The following is a 27,770-nucleotide window of genomic DNA, read 5'->3' on the forward strand; positions in this document are numbered from 1 at the left end:
TCTGGCTGGGCCACTCAAGGACATTCATAGAGTTGTCCTGAAGCCACTCCTTTGATATCTTGGCTGTGTGCTTAGGGTCGTTGTCCTGCTGAAAGATGAACCGTCGCCCCAGTCTGAGGTCAAGAGCACTCTGGAGCAGGTTTTCATCCAGGATGTGTCTGTACATTGCTGCATTCATCTTTCCCTCTGTCCTGTCTAGTCTCCCAGTTCCTGCCGTGAAAAACATCCCCACAGCATGATGCTGCCACCACTATGCTTCACTCACTGTAGGGATGGTATTGGCCTGGTGATGAGCGGTGCCTGATTTCCTCCAAACATAACGCCTGGCATTCACGCCAAAGAGTTCAATTTTTGTCTCATCAGACCAGAGAATTTTGTTTCTCATTGTCTGAGAGTCCTTCAGGTGCATTTTGGCAAAATCCAGGCGGGCTGCCATGTGCTTTGTACTAAGGAGTGGCTTCCGTCTGGCCACTCTACCATAGAGGCCTGATTGGTGGATTGCTTCAGAGATGGTTTTCCTTCTGGAAGGTTCTCCTCTCTCCACAGAGGAATGCTGTAGCTCTGACAGAGTGACCATTGGGTTCTTGGTCACCTCCCTGACTAGGGCCCTTCTCCCACGATCGCTCAGTTTAGACGGCCGGCCAACTCTAGGAAGAGTCCTGGTGGTTCCAAACTTCGTCCATTTACGGATGATGGAGGCCACTGTGCTCATTGGGACCTTCAAAGCAGCAGATATTTTTCTGTACCCTTCCCCAGATTTGTGCCTCTAGACAATCCTGTCTCGGAGGTCTACAGACAATTCCTTGGACTTCATACTTGGTTTGTGCTCTGACATGCACTGTCAAGTGTGGGACCTTATATAGACAGGTGTATGCCTTTCAAAATCATGTCCAAACAACCTAATTTACCACAGGTAGACTCCAATTAAGCTGTAGGAACATCTCAAGGAAGATCAGTGGAAACAGGATGCACCTGAGCTCAATTTTGAGCTTCATGGCAAAGGCTGTGAATACTTAGGTACATGTGATTTCTTATTTATTTTTTTTAATTCTATTTGCAAATATCTCAAAAAAACTTTTTACACATTGTCATTATGGGGTATTGTGTGTAGAATTTTGAGGACAAAAATGAATATATTCCATTTTGGAATAAGGCTGTAACATAACAACATGTGGAAAAAGTGAAGCGCTGTGAATACTTTCCGGATGCACTGTATGTTACGTTATGTATGAGCCTTGTTGCTTTCTCTTCTATTTCTACGTTCATTGACAAAACAAAATAAGTTTAGGGAGAGTCTTAAGCAGCTCCCGAGAAGCAAGATATAAATTAGCAGCTCCTTCTCTGGAAAAGTGACTTCTGAGCACATGAGTATTATGTTCTGCATTATATACAACATTTTTTTAAAAAGCAGTAAAAACTATTTGAAAATGTAACATACAAAACTCGTGTTAAAAAAACATGCTAGGTTTCATGTGATCTCAAAACCCGTTCCCATGTACATGTACTGTAAATGTTCCCACTGAATGAGAAGTTTAGGTAGGTGTTATAGAAATGTACAAAATAGTTAAACAATCATTAAATTAATTCTAAAGCACAAATCTTTTTATTTTAAACCCTACTTTTATATACTATAATTTGCTATATATGTAGTGCGGAAGAAATTTAAGGGACAATAGATATAATATAGTATGATGTGTATTTGTTATACACGAAGGTAAAATAAATGATATGACAAGTACAAAGTATAATGGATGAGCTGTAGGCAGACATCTGACAGCGTTTCGCCCTGCTCATCCCTCATTTTGCAGTATTGTTTCCACTAAATCATCTTGCACGCTTTCCTCCAACAAAGTGTCACCTCTTCCTTGTTTCTTACATGTTTATGCCTGCCATATTTATTCAAATCGATCCTTTTATGTTTGTTTTATGTCCTTTCAATCTGAACCCGATGCGCTGTTGTTGTAGCAGTGTTCCGCATGCATTTGTGGCATTCCGTATCTTCATAAAATGAGCCTCGCTGTGCCTATTTCGGGACACCTCGGCAGAAGATGATTGCTCTATTATCTGATTAGTGTTTGCTCCTTTGTTTGATCTGACATCCCTGGTGCCTGTCTGAATAAACAAATCTAGGGCATGCTGTACTTCCATTCGCATGTTATGACATTACGGAGAGTGTACCGAGGCACAATTACACCTACTCCTGTACAACCCTTCACTGACTGTCAATAATTCAGTAGGGTGTCATTCCCTGAAGATGGGATCCTTGTTTGTGAAGTGATGGGTGTCTTTGTATCTCTCGGTGATGAGAGCGTCAATTATTTTGTTTCTCCTTCCACTGTGTCTTGCCTCCTATCTACAAGGGGGGAAACCTGCACTAATGATATTGCTATAATCTTACAATGAACCTTGAGTTTAACCCACCATGGTCCTGTATTTGCTCAGGCATTTTTTTTTTACCCTTAGAGGCAGCACAAAGTTGCTGTAGAGATACAATTGTGTCCAGTACACAAAACTGAGCTGTGTCATATCCAAAGGCCACAGACATGAAGAATATCACCTAGATCAGTGTTGGCTAACCTTGACACTCCAGCTGTTATGGAACTACATAACCCAGCATGCACTGCCACAGTTTTGCTATTAGGGCATGCTAAAACTGTGGCAGGGCATGCTGGGATATATAGTTCCACAACAGCTGGAGTGTCAAGGTTAGCCAACACTGACCCAGATCATATGAAAGTTACAGTGTAAAACACCGGATGAAACCAGAAAGATTAACCAGGGTGCTCAGTAAAAGTTGCAGCGGGACTTAGTAAATTAACCCCCCCCCCCCCCCTCCAAAAAAAAAAAAAAAAGTTGTTTTTGTTATCAGATTGGTAAGTCATTATATATGCCACCATCGGGCCCACATTTGAAACTTGCACAGCCCTTATGGCAGTTGCATTGTGTCCGTCTGACTATGGCCACCCGTGCATCTGTCAATGCATTGACACGCCCCCGACGCTCCCATAATACGCCCGCTGAACGGACCCTTTATTTGCATGTGCTACTAGCCAACGCCCAGGAACGCCCATCACTCTTCTGACATACGTCTGATTCCATCTGTCCCAATTACAGCAGCACCTTTGTGCTTACGTTCTGTCTAACGCATGCACCGTAGGGGTTTTCAGAAGTTTTTACGTATTTGCAGCTGCAAGATATCACACAACTACGTGAACAACAGCATTGCGTTCATCTCAGAGCCAGGCCCTTTATGTTTCTGGCTGTTGCTGGTAGATAAGCAGGCTGGTATTTTAATTATGCTTTTTACAAACAGAGTTATTATTCTGGATACTCATCCCTTATGCATAATAGCGTAGGGCAGCGCTTCTCAAACTCTGCCCTGAAGACCCAGTTTTAAGGATGTCCATGATTGAACACAGGTGACATAACTAGTACCTCAGTCATTTTGAGTTGACTGTCTGTGCTCAAGCATGGATATCCTTAAAATCAGGACCGCAGAAAGATCTCTCTGGCCCCGGTGCTAGCGGATGTGTGGCCAAGCATGTGGGGGCCCTGCTTATATGTATGCTGCTCTGTAGGGGGTGTGGTCACACCAGCGAGGGGCGTGGCTGCTAATTCCTGACAGGTCCAGGCCCCCTGACAGGCCCAGGCCCCCAGACAGGCCCAGGCCCCTGTACTTTGCCTCTGGTGTGTACATCTTCTACAGGTACTAGCATAAAGCTACACATAACCGTATATAGATCCAGGGAACATGTGGGTTCAAAGTGGGATTCAGGAGGCAAGTTTACAGCCAACTAGGGATACTACCACCACTATATCCTCATTGAATATTATTGTGTATTAAGAATGTTAAGTTTGTGCACTAAATAAAACATGACTTGTTTTAGGGGGTTTTTTACTTTTTAAGGCGGAATTATATATGGGTTTTGTGGTAGAACACCATTCTTTTTATTTTGAATGGTCAAAAGAAACAAATAAAAGAAGTACAAAACAGTAACAAGTATACAGGGAACATTTAATATATCAACAAACAGTAAAACATGAAAATAACAAAGGAGAGGGTAGGAGGGAGGATGATAAGGGGTATGAGATACAACATACCCAATTGTTACGGTACTACTACTAAATGGAGTGCAAGAAGAGCGTGATTTACATAGAAAACTATGATAAACATTTTCACAGATATACTTCTTATGGGCTTTTTTTGTTTTTTGCAGGGCCAAGCACACCTACAGCAAAACACTGTTAGAACAAATCCAGGAGATAGAGACCAGGTCCAAGGAGATGAGTAAAGCCGCACTTCGCGATTCCAACGGAAAAAGGTAAAATCATTGTCGCCACAACCTGTAGATATGTCACACAAGATGTATTGCAAATGTACTGTAATATAGCGATTTTACTGTAGTTGGCTCATTATTTTTTCTTTTTTCATTTGTGTTTAATTTTTAGTTGTACTTAAGCTGGGTACACACCTATACAATCGTCAGGTTGTTCTTTCGATATCAAGCGAACGACTGTTGGATTGTATAGGTGTGTACTGTGGACCTCATTCAGAGCCGCTTGCAAAATGCGAGCGCTCGCTCTGAATAAGGGCGGCCGCTTCTGTGTATTGAGCCGGCCTCCTGGCCGCTCGCTAAACTGTGGGTGACCACCCATCGGGGCTTGCGACGAGACCCTTGTGGTAGGGTCTCGTCTTCCGCAAGCCCCAGTGAGCTTTTGGCTCTACTAGAGCCGGAAGCTCACCACTAACATCACGAGTGATGTCAGTGGGGCCGCCCCCAAACGGCAGGCGTTCCTTCGGAAATGCCTCCGTTTGGCCAGCCACCCCCCCACACCGACTACAAAACGGTGCGAGCTGTCAATCACCATCGACAGCCGCCCCTTTTGTAGTGAGCCCCGGAGCGAGAGAATTTCTCTCTCGCTCCGGGGCTTGTGCGTGCGCAGGGTCTCAACATCGACCTGCTTGCGGGCGCTCAGCGCTTGCGAGCGGGTCTGAATGAGACCCACTGTCCCGATGCAGGAGCCTTAGCCGATAAACGGCTTATAACGCTCCTGCAACAGCTGGGATCGGCTGGTCGAATCTCATGTGCTGTCTGCTGTTTAATATTTATCGGGCCGATCACCCGATCCCATAGAGGCCCGTGCATACTGAGCTATATCTGCACAGTGTGTACGCGGATCACAGGCAGCTGACAGCGGGTCACACTAGGGACACACTGCATGGCTGACCAGTAGAGTTTTACCCGATCAGCCGCTGATTGTACTGGTATGTACCGAGCTTTACTGTACATTGTTCTCAAACACTACAATGCTTCTAATCAATTTTTTTATGGTTATTTTTTTTTATAATTTTTTTTGTAGATGATTAACGCTACTTAAATAAAAATTATTGTTACTGTTCGGTGCCAATAAACTTAAACTTTTTATGTATCATTACATTTTATAAATGTTTAACTAAAGTAATAAATGACAACCTTGGTACATCATACATCCATACCTATAATATTATTTTTCTTTTAACTTATTTTAATTAGTTTTCCTTTATATGTTTAGTGGCAGGAAATTGATGCTCAGATTAATCTCTGTGCTATAAAGTCAGCATCGCATGCTGTCGCACAGAATAACTTTTGTTAGTTATTCTTAATCAGCATTAAATGTAGACGGCTGAATTTATCAGTGTTGTCCATCAGATGTGGTGCTTTATGAGGTCACAAAGTAGTCCTGTTTAAATTCTGCGACCTGCCCTATGCAGCTTAAAATAAAACCCCTTTTAAAATCTTGTTGGGTTAAATTTTTTATAGCCAGAAGGAAGTATTATAGGGGTCTTAAACATGAGACAAAGCAACAGGCGGCATCATTTCTTTACTATTTATTTTTTTATTGTAAATTGGCTTAAGGACACATAAACACTAAAGCCCTGTTTCAGAGCCATAAGCAAATGATAACGCATCGCGAGCTTGAAAATAGCCGCAGACTTCCGCTTGTATTCAAAGTCAGCCCAGCTGCACCACCCCCATAGGACTATTTCACACACACCAGTTTTGACCAGTCGACAAAAAAACGGGCGTTTTTTTCCTATGGATATGTACCTTTCACGCGCGGTTTTGTGCCATGTGTGATGGTTTTTGCGTGTGTATACATTTTTTTTACAATCTTTAACACTGAAACCGTGAGATCATTGATTCCTATGTTAAATAAAACGTTCCAATATTGCCAATTAGCAATTCAGGAAAGAACATCACTCCCTACACCCACTCACTCTGCCCAAACCATTCCCCTTGGCCTTCCCAAAACCTTTCCAAGGAACATGTGGAATGGATGGCTAAATGCACCCTCCATTCTTCCTTAAGACCTCCATTTGTTTATCACTGATTAACCCCTTAAAACAACCTTACTTAACTTAACACTTAACTAATAAATAAAGAGACGGACAAAATAACAGCTTGGCTAAATGGTCACAGCTTTTAGTTACCAATTAATTAACTCACCTAACCGAGGTGGCCAGGAGACGCTGCATACTCAGTTCCAGCCTTCTAGATGGAGACATACTCAGGGGACGACTGAAATGCCCCCTAAAGACGCACTTATGCTGCGAAGGACTCGACTCCCTCCTGGGCCTAGTCCGAACGCTTCCATATAAAAGCGCCCAGGCCCCACCGCACAGAGAAGGACAAACTTGCCATATACATCGAGGGCCAGCGCCTTCACAACGCTCTCTTGCGCCACAGTAAAGCCACAATAAAGATGTAGCATTCTCCCGCCATGCTGCGCTTTCCCTAAATAAGGAATAAAAAGTTAGCATAATGACCAAAACAGCAGCAAAAGCTTTGGGCGGGAGGGTGGGCTCCAGAAATGAAAAGAGGCTGTGCACATGCAATCCCACCTCTTTTATACATCCACTCTAAACTTCAAACACATCCACAATCCACTCATTGGTCAGATAATCCACCACCTGACCAAAAAACCCAGCTAATCTACCTAGTAACAAGGCTATCAAGCCAGCCAATCAGCAAAAAAAACAGGACTCTTATCTATTCTCAAGACTATTCAGCTTACGTATGTCATTATTATTATTATTATCGTTTATTTATATGGCACAACAAGTGTTCCACAGCACCTTACAAAGTACATAACCAAAAAAGTGACTTACAGTACAATACAATACAATACAATGCAGGACAAGGACTTGGATAATAAACATTGATACATTGGTGGCCATAACACCCAAATAAGCGACAGAGCATAAGCAACCAAGTGTTAGGTGTCCTAGTGGTGAGCAAGAAGTAAATGAAAATGAAGTAAGGAAAAACACAAGAGGGTAGAGTCATTATAACATCAATTAATAATAACATGATTTACAAATCATTGTTATTCATTTACTGCTGTTTTGTGGTTGCAATACAGCAATGATGAGTACTGCATTAGATATCTGCTTTTCAGCAGCTTTAAGGGTTAAAAGTTGACTAATACTCTCAGGGTGACAAGGTACCTGACTTTTCTCATGCTTAATGACAGTGACTGAGCTCCCTCGGGAGTATCCTGTGTTGTGTTAACACTGACAAGAGGTTAAATGACTGAACACTTCAAAACACAGTGCTTTAGCAAGTAAGGCTATTACAGGTCATTTGTGAAAATGCAAATTGGTTTCTATTTGTATAAACGTGCCTATCCATCCACATTCCATGGGGTATTTGGGTAATTGTGGTCCTGGTTGGTAATGGACATGATGAAAAGATAGATCATATTCTTACCTTATATTAACCATTATTTAGTGCCAATATATTACACAAGGATTTGCAGACAATGGGCCTGATTCAGACCCACTCGCGAGCGGCTGTCCGCTCGCAAGTGGGTCGATGTTCTGGACTGAGCATGCGCAAGACGGAGGGAGCTCCGTCGTGCGCATGCGCCAGACGCGACGAGCGAAGGAAAGTCCTTCGCTTGTTGTGTCCGATCAAAGGGGGCGTGCTGTCAATGTTGATTGACAGCACGCCCCCTTTGGTAGGCGTGCCGGGGGCGTGCCTCCCTGACGGGGGCGTTCCCACGGGAACACCTCCCATCAAAAGCCGGCCCACTGACATCACTAGTGATGTCAGTGGGAGTGATTTTGGCTCTGATAGAGCCAAAATCACTCCGGAGCTTGCGGTTGAAAACCTCAACCGCAGGCTCCGGCTCGCAATTTCGATGGTCGCGATGGTCTCGACCATCGCGGCCATCAAAATGCACGCTCGTATAGCCTGTGGGTGGTGACCCACAGCTATACGAGCGTCCAGAAGGACGCTCCATTTTCATGGAGGCCGGCCCTCATTCAGAGCGTGCGCTCTGCTCAGAGCGTACGGCTCTGAATGAGGGCCAATGTTTCTTCATTAACTTCATTCCCTTTCCCAGTGGAGCTTACAGTGTGATTTCTGTACCACACAAATAAGGTCAATTCAGTTCAAAGCCAACTAACCTACTAGTATATATTGTTTGGATTGTGGGAGGAAACTATAGCACCTGGTGGAAACAGACATGAATATGGGGAGAATATACAAACTCCATACTGATAATGCCCTGGTTGTAATGACACCCATGGTCCAATGCAGCTAGAAAGCAATGCAGGAGCCCAATGTCCTCCCCTCTGCCTGCACACATTGTTGCTCCTTCTCCAATGCTTCCACACATTTGTGAGCCTTGGAGGAAATCAAGGCGCATTTGCGCAAATTGTAAATGACTGTTTTCCCATTTGTAACTGACCACCTTTGGAGTAAAACATTTTGTGGGCTGAACTTCTATTTCTGAGAAGGCAGCCTAACCCTTCACTAGGAGATCAGCATGATGTCTTTACCAAGATTATTTTGAGGATTTGTGAGCAGGCCAGAGGTATTGGAAGTGTTTTGTATCACCACCGTTGTGAATAAAATCTATAGTGGTTACATCCCCATATACATTTAAGAAGCCCAAGTCCGGGATTCCGCTGCAGTGCACAACATGAACTGGCAATGACGGGTCACACGTGTGCAGAGGGGGCCTGGGCTGCCAGTGATGTGGTAAGAGAACTCTGATAGCTAGTATTGCCTGGGAGCTGAGATCGCTCAGCTGCCCCAGCAATCTTTTATTGGCTTATTAGGCAGAAAAACAATTTCTATTGCTACGATAAATGGCGATAGAAAATCTTTTGTCACACCCAGAAGCCCGGAGAGGAAATGCAGATGGGGGACGGGGCCAGACTATCTGCGTCATTAAACCACGCCCCTCACGGTAAATTGTCGCAAAACCCAATTATTTAAAAAGAGGGCAGGGCCAAATGACAATTCTCATAGAAGTGCGTTATTAGACTCTGCCTCCTACTCACAGACCGACAACCCCCGGAGAGATTCTCCCCATTCTGGCCACTTCAATAGTAAGTGGGCGGGATGCGGGATAAGTGCCTACTCTTCCAGGGATGCGGGGGGTTACCTGAAACATCGGGAGCCTCCTGCAGGTTCCAGGACCAGGAGAGTAGGCAAAGTATGCCCAATATTGAAAAACATGGCCCTTAGTAGCATGAGGGACCAGTGACATACCTGGCTCCTAGTGAATTGCTAGATTGCATTCCTAGTGAATTGATATTCTGTATTTTGGTTCAGTCCACATTATAACTATGATAAATCCCTCTGTATTGCACAAATGTGTGTTGATCAGACATATTACTAGATCTGCAGTTCATATTACTAACATTACACTGCAGGTATTTTATATAAATATATACAGTATACAGGTTGAGTCTCCCATATCCAAATATTTCGAAATATGGAATATTTTCAGCATGACTGAGATAATGAAACCTTTGATTTTTGATGGTTCAATGTACACAAACTCTGTTTAAGGCACAAAATTATTAAAGATAAAGTATAAAGTATACAATGACCTATAGGCTGTGTGTATAAGGTGTATATGAAACATAAATACATTTCATGTATGTACACAAACTTTGTTTGAGCCACAAAATTATTGAAAATATTGTAGAAAATTACCTGCAGGCTGTTTGTATATAAGGTTTATATGAATTATAAATGCATTCTGTGTTTAGATTTGGGCCCTATTCCTAAGACATTTCAATATGGTATGCAAATACTCCAAAATACTGACAATTCCGCTATCCAAAATACCCCTGATCCCAAGTATTTTGAATATGGGAGACTCAACCTGTATTTAAATTGGCATTTAGTATTATGAGTGTAAATACAGTACCTTCAGTCCAGCGTTACCTTATTGTCTCACTCTCTGATCGGTCATTATAAACATAGGTCTCACTTACCAAGACGTGTCCATGAAAACAGCCTTCATTATATCAGCAGTTCTAGAACGAATTTAGTAAAAAAATAAATAAATACATATATTTGTATTTATAAAGACAAAAACATACATAAAACATGGTTTAATATGGCACTGAACAGGTTAACAACACCATAAAATAGTGTAATTATAATTGGTCTATTAGACATATAGGTTAAGGTTAATTGCTAAGCTGACTGCATGTGAATTTTTACACAGAGGAAGTGTTTGAACTGTTCATAATTGAATTCGATGTTTTAAACCAACACTTCCATGAGTTTAGGGGGGCTGACACGTTGATTGCTTGCCTGAGACCCTATCACTGCACTGCCAGTATGAACCTCTGCGATTGTGTATCATGTTCCATTAAGCCCTGTTGTGTCTGGCATCTAATCCACTAACCCATGATAATAATAATGTTGAGTGTTTTGCATTAATTTTACTGTATCCTCAACGCAGACTTTCATTTCTGTTCCTTTATGCAGATTTCCTTTACACTCACAAGGCATGCATAGAAATGATGTAAGCAGCCCACCTCTGTTCTGCCTCCCTCCAAATCAGCCCCCCCCCCCTCCCTCGTAATTACTGCCAGATTTACTGGGTGGTCCAACTGTGTACTAGATAATGGTGGAGTGCTTAAATCTTCTGGAGTTTGCAGTGCGTGCTCTGTGGTGTGGCCTCCTGAGTGTTCTTCAGTACCGCACTCTCTTTCATCTCTTCTGTTTGTATCTTGGCCCTTTCACACCTGCTCCAATTGTGCATGTCTCTGGGGAGGGTACTGGCAGTCCTGAGTAGATGAGTGGTACAGTGGGGATTTCACTCTAAAAGCTTGTTTGTGTTTCAAACCTGCACCCCCACTGTTCTCATGGAGTGTGTTTATCTGTGTAATAACTGACTGGCTCCCCAGTCCTGCTGGGCACCTCCTGCCAATCGCTGTGATAAGTCTGTTAGCTTAGAAATGTTTTAGCACACAATGAGTAACCGGAATCTTTTTGTTTCCAATAATGTTGTTCCAGTTTTATTAGAGACCTGCGGAGACGATTATTGCTATATGAGAGGCTGGCACAAACGTGAGGAGTGTGTCACGCATGTGGTGTCTGTGGCTGAGACACAAGCAGTTGTTCTGTAACTGCGCTATAATGCACTATGTAATATTTTATATACGTAATATTTTTCCATTTGGTTTGTCATGATGCATAAAGCCTTTTAGGGGGAATAATGTGCAATGTAGAATATATGGGCAAAGTTTGGTGCAATTTTAGTCCTGTTTTTTTTAAATATTATTGTGTCCTATTTGTTGCATTTACGTTGCTTTGCCTTTTAATCTGAAGCTGAGGGTGGCAGGAAAAACCGCAAAACAAAAATATTAAGAAAAAATAGAAAAACAGTGGCTCCCACTAAGCTGCCGATTATTACAATTTCACAGTTGTGGTTTATTTTACTTGATCCGCAATCCTGTTGGACACGTATGCAGTTTACATACATTAGTGAAGTCTGAATTGGGTTTGGGGGCGTGACTTCTGTACGCGGAGGCGTGACGCATCATGATGGGTGTGACTACAAAACCAGTAGTCCTGATCATGCTTGCAGTGAGCCTGCTTTGCACTTTTAAAGTGTTAAGGTGCGTATCCACTACATGAGAGTGGAACGACTGTACGATTACAACATTGTAATCGTACAATCATTCATCACCCTGTGCAGTGGATAATGTGCCCACACTGAACAATATGTTGTTCAGTCCAGGCACCCTCCCTCATCCTGAACATGCACAACCTGTCGATATCAGCAGGTTTTCCTGCATGTTCAGGCAATCGCTGGTCGTTTTTGACATTTTACTGCACGATTTATGAACAATTAATGAGCGATTGAACGATAACGATGTCATAATCGTTCAATCGCTCATTTTAATCATCTAGTGGATACGCACCTTTAGACCGCAATCCCCTCCTATAAAAACACCATTTTGTTGCCTCAAGCACTACAGGCACTTGCTCTGCTTTGTGCAGTAGAGGAAATACCTCCAACTTCCAGCAAATATTATTATTATCCTTTATTCATATGGTGCCACAAGGGGTCCGCAGTGCCTAACAAAGTACATAAACAAACTTTATGAACAGAACAAGACAGAAGTGACACAGGACAGAGCATTACAGAACATGGACATGGTTTATAAACATTGCTGCATCAGCAGTCATAGTCAGGGGCACGAGAGGGGGGGGAGCGGGTACTTTTTGCCCAGGCCTGTTGGAGGGGCCCGCGTCCCCTACCCTCGCCACCACTACTTAGGGCAGGGAGAAAGAGGGCTGACTGCTGCTGCCGTGACGCTGCGTGCTGGCCGGGCTAGGGAGAGAGGCTTCTGCAGAAGCAGTCAGCTCTTTCTTGCTCACGGCGTTATATGCAGGGGGAGAGCGATTGCGCCCCCACCCCCGTACACCTGCACCCCCTGTGCGGCGCTCGCGGCTGCAAAAAGACATAACTTTTTTTTATCTTTTGCAAGGAGGGGGTCTGACCACACCTCCCCGGGTTGGCCACGCCCCCTCCCTGGACCCGGCAAAGCTGTCAGCAGCCCTGGTCATTGTACCCAAATAAGCAGCAGAAATCAAGGTTTGGGTGTCACTGTAGGCAGTGGGGAGGGGATGATGGTATAAATGAGGGAAGAAGACCCTGCTTGTGAGAGCCTACAGTCTAAAGGGGAGAGGCAAACTCACCGAAACCGCCGCTCTGTAGCAAGTCACACTTACATGATCCGGAGACCCCGCTGGAGATGCTGCTGCTGTCGGGAGCAGGAAACACACCCCTGGCGCTCCCATAGCACTTCAGACCCCCTGCCCGACTCCACCCAGGAACCCCCATGGATGGCAGTGGTCTGCTCAGGCATAGCATACATACATCTCAGTACCAGGCCCTAAGAACTAGCTAGATCACAATGTGCAAATTCAACACAATGGTCTGACGATTCACTGTTCTAATACTCTCATTTACTCCCCTCTCCATGAGTGTTAGCTACACTCTATCATCTTTATATACTTTACGCAACCACTTAATATGAAAACATTCTCATTCGTTAAGTAAGCAGCACAAGTTGTTTTTGTATTGTGTTTGCACGCAACAACGGAATGATGTAGAGCCTGATGGTGCTATTAATAACTGTATCATGTGAGAGAGAATAGTCAGTGATCAATGCCAGACAAGTCATTATTATGAAATAATGAAAACTAGTTGGTAATGGATCACCCCCATTAGTGCTCAGACACAATACTATAACCCCTGCTTTCATGTATTTCCGGAACCGGAGTCGTCATATGCACTTTGAGGCAGGATGAGAATGAGACAACCTAACACAAAAGAGAGATAAAGTACAGTACACACAAGGCCTGGTATAGAACCCACTGTACTTGTGCGACCAATGCCGCTTTGTTAAGAATGAAAACATCTCCTTTTCTTGTTATTTCCAAAGTACCCTTATGGGAACCACATTATACAAAGGTGAACAAACATTCGGAAATCAGCTTGTGATTACAAGCCCTAGCCTAGGTCCACAGATTACCTGCTCCATTGAAAGTGCTGTTTGAAGTTGTCTGTCCTCTGTGGATTGCCGATCAACTCACAAGTGGAGGTGTGTTACCGGAGATGAAAGAAAATGTTCTATTCCCGTTTCTACCCTCTGGATAATAGTACACAACAAGGAATAGCTTCATTATCATGTTGAAGATAAAAAAAACCTTAATATATACCCAAAATAAGGAAAGTGTTTCTTCAGTGGTTTTTTTTAATTGTCTAATCTATTAATAAGATTACCTTTTATTGTATTGAGCCAATTGAGGAACATGACGTGCCTACACAGAACTCCCACAGGCAACTTAAATCTGTTATCCTTAGTGATAAAACCAAACAGAAATACTTATAGGTAATCATCTCCTTGTACAGCTATTTGTATCCTATAAATTATTAGTTTTTTAATTATTATTTGTTATTAGCTGTCCATATTGAGCACAGACATTATAACAGGAAGTGCACTCCTCATCTACCACAGCAACTCGGACTTATTGGGCCAAACGAAGATTTATGAAAACACTGTCTATGGTAGTTGCTTTCCAGCTGTTGCCTAATTTATTTAGATTTTTTTGTTAGCCACATTTCATATCAGACTAATTGCACGAGCGCTGGGTTAGTGTTGCTTTCCGACTTACTCCTTGCATCAATGCTACACAATCTTGCTACTGATTTACTTGAACAAAATTTAAAACCGTGTTTTGGCTGTTGTCTTGACAGTCTGCTGTCGAAATGCCGACCAGTCGGCTTCCCAACTGTACAATCCCGACAGGGGACAAATGATAGGCGTCGAAATCCTGACGCTGGGAGAAATCGAAATCCTACACTGGGAGCCCGACGCCCGGCATACCGAACGAAGTTAAGCCGGGCGGCAGGCGCGGACAGCCGCGGGGCGGGAGGGTTAGGATAGGGGCTCCCGGGGGGGACTTAGAGTTAGGCACCCACCCAGGAGGGTCAGGGTTAGGCTAGGGGAAGGGGGGGTTAAGGTTAGTCACCCCCCGGGGGAGTTTAGGGTTAGGCACCACCCCCCCGGGAGGGTTAGGTTTAGGCTACGGGGATGGGGGGGTTAGGTTTAGGCGTTTAGGGGGGGTTAGGCACTAGGGGGGGAGGTTAGGGTTAGGCACCCCTAAGAGAGAGTTAGGAATAGTTAGTGTACTTACCGATCAGGATTTTCAGTGGTGCCGGTCTTCTGGCATTGGGATTTGAACATAGGTTCGGCGGTCTTCATACCGATCCCATCTGCAGGATATTGTACAATGGGCTGTCCTTAATTGAGTCACTGTTGTTTTTATTTTATTTTGAGTACCAATTGTTTAACATGTGTGTCTGATGTGCTGTACGGTATGATGTTAAATTCCTAAACAGAAAATATAAACTACAGAGCTAGGGACAATTTAATTGCAAAATTAATATTATTTTAAATCAAAGTAGTGGTTTAGCCCTATGTAAACAGGTTGTAAATAACTGGAATTTAAAATGTGAATTCTTCACTAGCATATTCTTTATACAGTAAAGGACTGCATTTTGAATAACTCTCTACCAACATTTTACATAGTGCTTGATACGGTCACCTGCACATACTGAAGGAAGGGGGTGGAGTCTATTGTAAATACTGACCCAATGGCCATTAGAGTGGCCTATCGATCAGAAACTAGTGTGGGGTACTTTTCACTATTTATAAGTAATACAGCATTCATAGAGCATTGCTTCAGAATGCATTTATAGGCTGGTATCATTCCCAGTTCTGCTCATAATGTTTTTTTTGCTCTGAGTAGAATATAGTAGAACCTTTTTCTTTCACTCATAGTGGGGGGGATTCAATTCCTCGGCAACGACAAAATGTACCGTGGCTGCCGGCATTGCATGTTTTCATCACACCCCATAGAGTTGCACAGGGATACTTGCAATGTTGGCACTTCCATAACTGGCCGATATGTGTGTATTTTCTGTGGGGGTCTGCTGGTCTGCAAATATACAGATGCATCAGCTGCAGCCCCTACAAGCCCATATAAATTAGGATTGCCATAATAGGAATGGGTATGCGGCAGTGATATCCCGAAGGTTCAACATCCCGACAGGGGCTCGTAAGTATATTAACCCTCCCCTCTCCCTACCCTAACCTCCTCCTGGTGGTGCCTAATCCTAACCTCCCCCCAGTGGCGCCTAACCCTAACCCCCCTGCACGCATCCTAAATTTAACCGTCCCGGGGGGATGCCTAACCCCCCTCCCTGGAGCCTAACCCTCCTGGAGGGTCCCTAACCCTAGTTTCCTCCAGGGGTGCCTCAACCTAACCTTCCCTTCCCCCCGCGGCTAACGCTAACCCTAGTTTCCCCCAGGGGTGCCTTAACCTAACCTTCCCTTCCCCCCGCGGCTAACGCTAACCTGTCCCCGCTTAACTTCGTTCAGGATGCTGGCTGTCGGGATTTTGGCGTCGGGTTAAAGATAGGCGTCGGTATTTCAACACCTATCTTTATTCCCAAGTCAGGCTTTCAACGTAAATTCACTACATCCAGCCATAATAGCAGGGTAGAGGCTTCCCATTGGAGGAGCTTTCTGCTATCGCATTCTGCACTGGGAGTCCCAGGGGGAGAAAACAACTCCCCACGGAACTGCCTGTACGGCGTGTGATTAGCAGAAAGCGTTGTCAATGGGAAGTCACTGATAGGCAGTCACTAGGGGTTGGCAGATTTTACTGGGGGGGATCCACCACTTATAGTGAAATATATTACTCATCCAGCCAATTGTCTCTTCTTATAAGCACACTCGGCTCCATGTAGCTTTAGATTGTAAGCTTTAGTGAGCATGTAAGCTTTAGTCCATGTATTGTGTTTATTTAATCTCCCTGACTGTACAGCGCTGCGGAAAGACTCAGCACTATAATAGCAGCACCAGTAAGGAAGGTGGAAGGCAGAGAGTTGTATGGAACTAATGTGGTTTGTGGAGAACAGCTGACTATTTGTGGGTGAAAACTGACACCCAACTGCCAGGACAGGTTAAGACAATCTTTGAAGACTGTATTGCCCTGACAACAGCTGGATAAGCAAAATACTCTGGTCTTGCCATACTATAGAAGTTTTGCTGTCTTTACTATGGAGACAACTAATTTATCACAGCGCATTTTTTAAGACTCGTTCAGACCAGCATTTTATAAGATTTAACTCATGCAGCTTTCCAGATGGAAATCACAGTAGGAAAACCGCACTGACCGTACCGCAGGCACCGGACTCATTGATTTATTACATGGGATCATTTTGAGTCAGAGGAAAATAATGGATTTCCCCAGTGTAGCGATGCATTTAACAGTCAGCTAAATAAAAGCCTTTGGAGAGAGATAAAGTGGATGGAGATAACGGGGTCTATTTACTAAGCAGTGTTAGGAGATAAAGTGAACGGTGATAAGGTACCAGCCAATCAGCTCCTAACTGCCATTTTTCAAACACAGCCTGTGACATTATTATTATTATTATTATTATTATCCTTTATTTATATGGCGCCACAAGGGTTCCGCAGCGCCTGACAAAGTACAGAAACAAATGAGCACACAAGACAACAGCTATTAACAGTACAGACAATGCAGTGCAAGTACATGATTTATATACATTGCTGCATAACACCTAAATAAGCAGCAGGGTGTCAGTAATCAGTTTTAGGTGCCATTGTGAATGAAAGTAAAAGTAAGGCAAGAAGAAGCACGTGAGGAAAGGGGGCCCTGCTCGCGAGAGCTTACATTCTGAGGGGAGGGTCAGACAAACAGGGGTGACACAGATGGGCTAGATAGTGAGGAAGGAGCATAGAGTAGTGGGTTAGGATGAGCGCTGGAAAGCATTGAGGAAGAAGTGGGTCTTGATGGCCCATTTGAAGATTAAGAGCCAGGAAGCCAAGTGATGGAGGAATTTTGCAGGAGCAGTGGTGTCAGAGGGGTAAATCCAGGGTTTGGTGATGGCTAGGAGAATCCAGGCATTGCAGATGAAGTGCTCATGAACGGAGACCAGTTTATTATAGACAAAACTGGCTTTCCAGAGGGAACAGGAGAGAGGGACAGAGTTAAGAGGTGAGAGGAGAATGAGATTATTAGGGTTGATGCAGTGTGGAGGTGATACTGATCTAGAGAAGGGGAATAAGGAGTGTGGGGTTATGTGGCTGGCTTCTGAATGAGGAAGGGTGACAGCAGGTGGTGGGTCAGGTGGAGGTTTAGTGTGGTGTGGGGGGGGGAGAGGATAGGTAACTTGGAGAAAAGAGAGGGTGCAGGGTTTAGTGGTGGTGCAGCAGGACCATGGTGGAAGAGAAGTGAATAATACTGGAGTTGTGGGAGATGCAGTTGAGAGACTTATATGTGATGAAGAGAGACAGAGGAGGGGGAGAACGTAGAGGGGACTATGGATGGAGAAAAGAGGTGAAAACTGGTGGTAGAGGAGAAAATAATGTAGCGGCTGAGTGAGGGTGGAGTAGAATAAAAGAGACATCGTGTAGATGAGGCGGTTGGGGGTGAAAAAGTCAGTAGTAGTAATGAGTTTGAGATGAGGGAGCAGTACAGGTCAAAGGTCAAAATCAGATAAAAGAAAGAACAGTGCTGGAAGATGTAAAGGCACAACTACAATAGTAAATTATAACCAAAAAAGGAGTGTAGAGCTGTTAAAGTAGCAAGACTTGAGAATTAGTCTAAAGTATGAATATATATATATATATATTTAAAAAAAAAAAAAAAAAAAAGGTATAGGTGTGAAACAATGGTAGATACTACAGTAAAGATAAATTGACAGTGGTATTGGAATGATTTAAACAATGTAGAGAAGAAACGCAAACATACAAGTATTAAATGTTCAGTAAGCAGGTAGTTGCTTGCAATGCTGAAGCAGGGTGTTGTCAAAAGGTGGGTCCAGGTTGTGACATGACAGTTAGGAGCTGATTGGCTGGTACCTCATCACCGTTCACTTTATCTCCTAACACAGCTTAGTAAATAGACCTCAAAGTACCAACCAATCACCTCCTAACTGTCACTTTACAGGCTGTTTTTGAAAAATGACCGTCTCCAAGGTTTAGTACATAGACCTCTAAATGTATTGTATATTACCTCTTTTTCTCAAATACAAATTTTATCTGAATACAAAACAAAGCTGTAATAGGGATCTATAAGTAGCTGGAATATAAAATATTAATTATTATTAACTCACATTTGCATGTGATCTAGCTGTACTGTTGTGTGGGACGAGACCTGACTGATATTTTAATGCAATCATCTGACCCCTATTTCTTACAAATCCCAACTTTTCAGGGCAAAAGAATGGAACACAATTAGTCACACTCGTTTTGATTTTCCTAAAGCATGATCAGATTTGTTGCAGAATATATACTCTGATTAACATATACAGTAAAGTATATGGTTCTATGGAAAATACAACATTCACATAGCAACTTTTGCAGACAATTATTTAACATTTATATTTAGTTGTCAATTTGTAAATCACTTTTTTCTTTTTCTTTTTTTAAACAAAATTACAGACAGTTTTTGCATCAGCCTTTCTGCAGTACTTGTCAGTCTTACCCTGCCCGGACACTCGCTGCGAAAAGCAGCTCTGTGACTACTTTTGTGCCCAGCGATGCGCGTGTAAGAAGTCTACGCAAAAGCGAACGATTTCGTAAATCATGGTTGGTAGTGTGCGCATGCACGAGCTGGTAAGGCCACACGTGTACTAATGGGTCTGCACATGCACGAGCCAGTATGAGCAAAGAACAAAGATGAAGTGTTGGATAAATTAGAGGACTATGTAGCAATTATTTTCATTCTTTATTTATACGGCGCCACAAGGGATCCGCAGCGCCTTACAAAGGCCAGAAGCACTATGAACACAACAGAAAAAGTGAGACTTCCAATACAAAACATTGCAGAACATGGGCTACAAGGTTAAAAAACATTGCTCCATAAGCAGTCATAATATACAAGTAAGCAGCGCTGGCTGAACCCGAAGGTTTGTGATGATGGAATAATTGAGGAAAGGAAAAGCACATGAAGAAAGAGGGCCCTGCTCATGAGAGCTTACAACCTAACGGGGAGTGGAGGACAGGCATGGACGACACAGAGGGGAGAAGACAGTGAGCAAGGAGTAGGAATCAGTGTGTTAGGGTGAGAGGTAACAAGTAAGAAGATTCCGTGAAATCCACTCACATGTCAAAGTGAATTCACACCATATAAAATGGATAACTTCTTAAAACAGCATGGCATAGGTAATTATAAGATAGTTCCATATACAGCCATGGCGAAAAGTTTTGAGAATGACACAAGTATTGGTTTTCACAAAGTTTCTTTTTAAACCTTTTTGTCAGATGTTACTGAAGTAATATTACAAGCATTTCATGTGTCAATATTTGCAGTTTTGACCCTTCTTTTTCAAGACCTCTGCAGTTCGCCCTGGCATGCTGTCAATCAATTTCTGGGCCACATACTGACTGATGGCCGCCCATTCTTCCCTAATCAATGCTTGGAGTTTGTCAGAATTTGTGGCTTTTTGTTTGTCCACCCGCCTCTTGGGGATTGACCACAAGTTCTCAGTGGGATTAAGGTCTGTGGAGTTTCCTCGCTATGGACCCAAAATTTTGATGTTTTGTTCCCCGAGCCACTTAGTTATCACTTTTGCCTTATGGCAAGTTGCTCCATCATGCTGGAAAATGGCATCGTTCATCACCAAACTGTTCTTGGATGGTTGGGAGAAGTTGCTCCTTGGAGGATGTCTTCGTACCATTCTTTATTCATGGCTGTGTTCTTAGCAAGCTTTGTGAAAACCAATATTTGTGTCATTCTTTTCAAATGAGACCTAGCATAGGAAAAGACACGCAGAAGCATAGAAAGTGGAATGCTATAAACAGTCAATGGATAGGAATCGGTGCAAAGTTGCACGGAAGTCAGGTCGGCACCTATGGGTGAGTCAATAATACAACAAATAGGGAGGCCATCAATTGCACGTTTCTGTTTCATAGGGGTCTATTCATCATCACTTAATTTTTACAAAAACGGGAAAATGAAAATTTTCACCTGCAATTGTAGAAATTAAATATTGGGGCCATTCATCAAGAAGTTAAAGCAGGTTATGACTGATATCTCCTGCTCACCTTCCTCTCATGTAATGGCCCGCTGTCCCCATACACTAGTATGGGGACAGAATTCATCAAGCTCCGAAAATACAATATTTTTGGAGCTTGAGTGCAGGAGCATTCACCATCTTCAGATGGCATTTGCTCCCGCTCTGAGCTTGCATCTTGGGTTGCGTATAGAGATCCTTTCGGATCCCTCCGCCCCTGTCTGGCTCCTTCAGCCGGACGTCGGGGCTCTTGTGCATCACGCATGCGCACTAGTGTCACTGCTCCGGAGCAGTGAAGCCGCTCGCGGGGACAGCTTATTTTCGGATCAGCTGTCTCCATGTCGGAGCAATGATGAATTGCTCCGGCATCTGCGGAAAGTTAGAATGAATTAACATCATGAATAGATGTCTAAAACTCTTGAGAAATGGCAGAAACTCAGCAGTGGATTATCTTGGTAAACACTATGAGAAGCATTTTTATCTATAGCCTAAGGTTGGAGGTTTACGTTCAAGATGCTTTTAAACAGTGGATTTGATCACCGGTCCAATTGAAAATCAAAGAAACCTTTTAAGGCACGTTTTCACCTATTAAAGGTGAGCTGTTACATAGGAGAAGAGCTCATCTCCCCGTTTACATGTTTACAGATAATCCACTGTTGAATTGCTTCCATTTCTGCAGAGTTTTAGAAACAGATACTGACGCTTGATGATTTCCCTGTTTGTTGTATTAAGTTGGACATTTGCAACAGAAGTGGTTGCGCAGGTTATACCGCCATATTCTTCATAACCTATGGGTGAGTCGTATGCATCTCAGTGGCATCTCCACTTGTTGCTGATTGGGAGTAACTGTGTGGCAACAGGGGGCGTTTGCATGTAGGCTAAGTTGTTAGTGAGGGTGTGTCGTGGTCATGTAGATGGAAATGCAAGCTATGCAGAGTCATCTGAATGCAGACATCTGCCTGTTTTCAGACACGTCTTGCAGGAAGACTAGATCAGATGGAAGTGCGCACTGATCATCATGGCAGCTATGAAATCATGTGCCTGTCTAGCGGTTGTACAATTGCATACTACTCTGTACATGGTCAGCTATCCTCATTCAGTTCTGTGCACGCAATGAATGTGTAATGCAACTCTACATAATGTATAAGGCAGCCATATACATTTGTGCAGTCTACTTGACACATACCGTGCATGGATTAATGTTTCAGAAGTGCCTGAAGCAGAATTAACAAACTTTTTGAAAAACAGTATAAAAGGGAACTCATACTGGGGGGGGGGTTGGCTGGGACAAACACCAGCGACTGCGGTGAGCAGGAGGGGCGGGGGTTTGGACGGCGGCGGCCAGAATGGACACCTGTGGCAGCGGTGGGAGGGACATACAGCGGTGGTGGGGGGTCTACAATTCTGAAGGGGTGTGTTATTTGGTGGAGGACAGCGGTGGATTAGAGAGGGAGAGGGGGGGGCAGACGCAGTGAGGAAATCCTTATGGATACCTCAGCTGCATGGGGAGAAGTATCACTTTTCCAAAAAGCTGACTCTGCAAAAAGAGCATACTTTAGGCAAGGAGGTATAATGAATACCTCCTTTTAGTTTTTTAAAGTCAGAGAGAGTTTAAAACATAATTATCACTAGTGATAATTATGTAGTGATGAATAGGTCCCAAAGAGATAATCTATATTCTCACCAGGGCCACACAAAACTTTAGGCGATTCGGGGTGCTGGGGATGTGGCTGCTGTATGGGGGTGTGACTGCGCCCCCTTGTTGTATACATAACTGTGGTGTATACCACCACAAACCAGCAGCATACACTGGTGGAGGGGCATGATTACATTGTCCCCCTCCCCCCCCCTTTTCTAGCACCCCTGATCATCACTGAAGGAATTGGGCACAATCTACTAATGTGGAACAATCTGAATCTTAAAATGTCGGCAGGCAATTTGGCGACATTCTCAGTGTCAGCAAGTGAAATGTCGACATTGTCAGAAAGTCAACATTAGGGTTAGGCTGCGGGCAGAAGGGTTAGAGTTAGTCTGCATGGGGTTTAGGGTTGGGACAGAAATAGTCATAGGAACGCGGGAGTCAGGTTAGTCACCGCTGAGCCACCAGGGACCTGTGCCGTAATTAAGGCTTGCGATGCCCGGTACAGGCCGCGCCCCCTTCATGTGACATCATACGGAGGCTCTGGTGCCACAAACGCCGGGAATTACAGCAATGCCTGGCGCATCCTCAGAGTTCTCAAATGCCCACTTAATTTGTTGTATAAAATATTAATCGTAGCATTTTTTATTTCTTACTGATAGGCAACATTTTGTCAGGAAATTTACTGACAGCCAGTAACCACGGCTCCTTGTAGAGTTGCATATTATACATGTATATAGTGTAAAGAAGAAAAAAAATCAGCTGTGTCTCAAACACGTCCAGTCCCGGCAAACTCCTCAGACATATTCGTGTTTATTTGTGAATGTCACTAGTAGCTTTTTATCTACGGTAACTTGTATTTTAGGTTTAGTGACCCCATCACTTCTACATGGACTATCAAATTCTATGCCTATCATTCAAAACTCTCCTCCCTGTGTCAGATGTAATCTGCTGCTCCACCTCTGCTTGTTCTCTTTACATTCTATACAATAGTATCTGCTCCCCAGACAGTGTGTCACCACTGGCCTATCATTGTCTGCAACCCGCTTCTCAGGCTGCAGCTTATCTCTGGGGCTCCCAACCCTTCAGTGTCCGTCAAGAAGCTCTCTGTGCTTTCTTAGAGACCCTTCTAAAAATGTCTTTGCCTAGATAAGCACTCCAGTTATAATTTGTAATAAATGCCAAGGAATTTTGGACATGTGATCTCATCTTCTCATACCATAGTCTATATTTATTTGCTCTTTATCTAAACTAGTTATGATTAAAAAAAAAAAAAACATCCAGGGGACAGAGGCCCTGATTCAGAGCCGCTCGCTCTGAATCAGGGCCCACCTCCATAAATATGGAACGTCCTCCTGGACGCTTGTATAGCTGTGGGTCACCACCCACAGCATATACGAGAGTGCAGGATGATGGTCGTGATGGTCTTGACCATCGCGACCATCGAAACTGCGAGCAAAAGCCTGCGGTTGGGTTTTTCAACCGCAAGGCCAGGAGTGATTTTGGCTCTATCAGAGCCAAAATCACTCCCACTGATATCACTAGTGATGTCAGTGGGGCCGGCTTCAGACGGTAGGCGTTCCCTTGGGAACGCCTCCGTCTGGCAGGCACGCCCACCAAAGGGGGCGTGCTGTCAGTCACCATCGACAGCACGCCCCCTTTGATGAGACACTCCTAGCGAAGGAAAGTCCTTCGCTCGTCGGGTCTCACGCATGCGCACTATGGAGCTCCCTCCGTCGTGCGCATGCACAGTGGGGACCATCGACCCACTTGCGAGCGGACAGCCGCTCGCGAGTGGGTCTGAATGAGGGCCAGTGTTCTTAAGCATTGCTGGGACAAGCGAACAAAATCTAATTTTATTATTTAGTGGGAAAATCATTTGAAATTTGTCGCGTGACCTCCTTCCAGATATCATTTGGCAATGGCTGTGTACGCGTGTTTCAAACCTTTAGTATCCGTGTTCTTTTCTTCACAATGCCACGCCAGCGCCTGCAGTAAGGTACAGTAATAGGCATCATTACCATTTTACGGTGGTCTTTTCGCTGGGACAGACTCTTATTGGAGGCAGGAGTTTTTTGATAAATCAGCACAGAAAATAATAATGTGTTTATCACTGCAATATGCGGTGATAAACGATGATGATTCACTTATCCTGTGACTAACAAGAAACTTCCTTTCCTCCCAGCTCCTCCAATTACAGTTTTCGCAAAGCTACTTTAGCATCTTTACTTTTGATCATTTCTGCAAAAATGTTTGTAACGCAATGAGAAATTGGGCATAGAGGTGCGGGGATAATTGCATTTTTTTTAAAAAAATTATACATGAGCCCCCTATTTTCACAATGCACAATCATTTAAAATTGCAATAGAACAGTAATAGAAGTTTAAATAGAATAATCTTGGAAACAGAATGTAGAAAAGTGCCAATTGTCAGGACATGGAAAGATGGGCAAAGATTGATTTATGGCAATATCGAAAATCACTATAGAATTAGAAAAATCAGGCAAGAAAGCATAATGTGAATCTCTGACATAGGGGCTGAGTCAGAGATGTGTACATATCACACAGGCGCTGCGTCTTTGTATGCAACGGCTGTGCAATAATATGGTGATGCCGCAGGAGGGGCCTTGTGTAAATAGATGCCAAACAAAAATGGCAGCTGCTCAATCAATCTAGCAGTACTAATCAGGTGCATGAAAGGGAGGGGTCATACTAAGTAGAGAAAGGAGGGGGATTTAACCCCCTATTGTACCTCAGCACACTGAATAATACCTGCAACAATATATGAAGACTATATGGTCATAGAAATTCAGAGATATTAGTTGCATGCATTTGCAAATACATGGGAGGCTGCTAGGCCACGTCACGGCTTCTCTGTTACCAGCAGTCCCTAACACTAAGGGGTTCACGTCCGGGGCGCAGTGCACCCCAAAAAACATCCAGCCCAGGACCCCCCCAGGGCATCACACGAAAATGGAAAAAGAGTGACAGTGCAGTGTAAAGTATAGCTGTGTGTGAGTAATCATTAAGTGTGAAATGAGAGGTTAAAATATATGTGAAAAATACATGAATAATAAACAAACATAAAAGGTGATGTGAAAAGCAACTATGTGTATTAAGTGGTGATGCCCTGAGGAGGCCCAGCCAGACCAGTCCCGGGGGCCCTACGCCCAAACGCTCACCCCAAATGTAAAATATACCAATTATAAGGCCTCATGATAAAGGCACATATATAATTTTGTCAAATGTAAGGCCTCATGATAAAGGCACATACATAAATGCATCCAAATTGAGAGCCAGCTTACCTGGGAGTCACCCCTGGGAACTCCAACTAGCACTACTAGAACCAGCATGCCCTACTAATGCTGGCTCCTTCATGCAACTCATAACAAACAAACAAAAATGGCAGCTGCTCAATCAATCTAGCAGTACTAATCAGGTGCATGAAAGGGAGGGGTCATACTAAGTAGAGAAAGGAGGGGGATTTAACCCCCTATTGTACCTCAGCACACTGAATAATACCTGCAACAATATATGAAGACTATATGGTCATAGAAATTCAGAGATATTAGTTGCATGCATTTGCAAATACATGGGAGGCTGCTGGGCCACGTCACGGCTTCTCTGTTACCAGCAGTCCCTAACACTAAGGGGTTCACGTCCGGGGCGCAGTGCACCCCAAAAAACATCCAGCCCAGGACCCCCCCAGGGCATCACACGAAAATGGAAAAAGAGTGACAGTGCAGTGTAAAGTATAGCTGTGTGTGAGTAATCATTAAGTGTGAAATGAGAGGTTAAAATATATGTGAAAAATACATGAATAATAAACAAACATAAAAGGTGATGTGAAAAGCAACTATGTGTATTAAGTGGTGATGCCCTGAGGAGGCCCAGCCAGACCAGTCCCGGGGGCCCTACGCCCAAACGCTCACCCCAAATGTAAAATATACCAATTATAAGGCCTCATGATAAAGGCACATATATAATTTTGTCAAATGTAAGGCCTCATGATAATGGCACATACATAAATGCATCCAAATTGAGAGCCAGCTTACCTGGGAGTCACCCCTGGGAACTCCAACTAGCACTACTAGAAAATAAATGTAAATAGATGCCTCCTGCCGTCTTCTCGGATCTGCTGCTGCATCCGAGGACGTAGCATCGGATCAGCTGTGTGACCATCATACATCTGAGCAATCCTCAGGTTATTCAGGATGGCTGGGAAATCCAATACCAAGAAAACAAGCGCTTTCAAACCTTAATAAAATAATATAACACAATAAACAAAATCAAAATTCCATTTGCTGCGGGTCCAAGAGAACCAGCTCTGAGGGTTCTAGAGAGAAAATGCAGACAAAGAGAAAAATAGAAGACCGAGCAGTAGGAATTAGCACATAACAAAGTGTCTCATACAAATAATTTAATAAGTAACAATTCTAAAAAGTATATATTGTTAAAATACCAAACTATCGAAGATAAATACTGTAGCTAAAAAGTGTCTAATTGTGGGTAGTCACAAAGGTAATACCCATGTAAATCAGGAATAAGTCTATTCCGTGGAACTTTGAAAAAAATTCAAAAAGGAAATATCCAGTATTAGTCTTTAAATAGATAATCCACAATAAAGAAATCAAAACACAGGGCCTGATTCAGAGCCGTTCGCTATTTGTGGTCGTTCGTTCAAAAACAAGGGGTGGCTATTCAAATGATCCGTTCGCAAATTGCAGTCTGTTCCCACCTCTAAGTCTGAACGAGCGAGCAAAACATACGCTCGTTTATTTGATAAAAACGCCCCCTGGCCGCACGCACCATACGTCATGTCCGCTATTTATTAGATTAATCGAGTACATCGTACAGCTTATGAACTGCTCGCTATTCTTGTGGTTGGTGTTTTCAACCGCTATTTTGCGAGCAGTTCTGAGTTAAAAAAAACCAAGTGACGTGGTCAATGACGCTGCTGTATTAATTATGCACTCCCTTAAAACGCCCGTTTTGACCTTTAAGCACGCCTGCGTTCGGATCTCCACTCCCCGTTTTCAAGCACCTTCCCCTGTTACCACCCACATACGCCTCATTCTGTCACTCAAAATAGCAGGCCCTCGCTATATTGCGTACCAACGATTTTCGGCCGCACTGACTGGTTCGCGCATGCGTACTAAAAACCGTACGCATGCGCAGATGTGCGAACATCGCTCGGAACGAGCGTACTG

At 43.6% G+C, this 27,770-nt stretch overlaps 1 protein-coding gene and 1 long non-coding RNA gene across 3 annotated transcripts in view; one reads left to right on the forward strand and one right to left on the reverse strand.

Annotated features, from left to right (window-relative positions):
- Positions 1–27,770, forward strand: part of ATP8A2 (ATPase phospholipid transporting 8A2) — a 758,530-nt gene that overhangs the window by 704,872 nt on the left and 25,888 nt on the right. For both annotated transcript variants that reach the window (XM_088460283.1, XM_088460284.1), the window contains one exon: positions 4,218–4,322. In XM_088460283.1, coding sequence (XP_088316409.1) covers positions 4,218–4,322 — 105 coding nt within the window. The remainder of the gene's footprint in view (positions 1–4,217; positions 4,323–27,770) is intronic.
- The window catches only part of LOC148537894 (uncharacterized), a 76,146-nt gene that overhangs the window by 26,379 nt on the left and 21,997 nt on the right, over positions 1–27,770 (reverse strand). Inside the window, exon 2 of the long non-coding RNA XR_015873251.1 lies at positions 10,213–10,321. This is a non-coding gene — a long non-coding RNA (uncharacterized LOC148537894). The remainder of the gene's footprint in view (positions 1–10,212; positions 10,322–27,770) is intronic.

Source organism: Taudactylus pleione, unplaced genomic scaffold (genome assembly GCF_031769625.1).
Source record: "Taudactylus pleione unplaced genomic scaffold, aTauple2 ptg000043l, whole genome shotgun sequence".
In the NCBI taxonomy this organism is placed as follows: domain Eukaryota; kingdom Metazoa; phylum Chordata; class Amphibia; order Anura; family Myobatrachidae; genus Taudactylus; species Taudactylus pleione.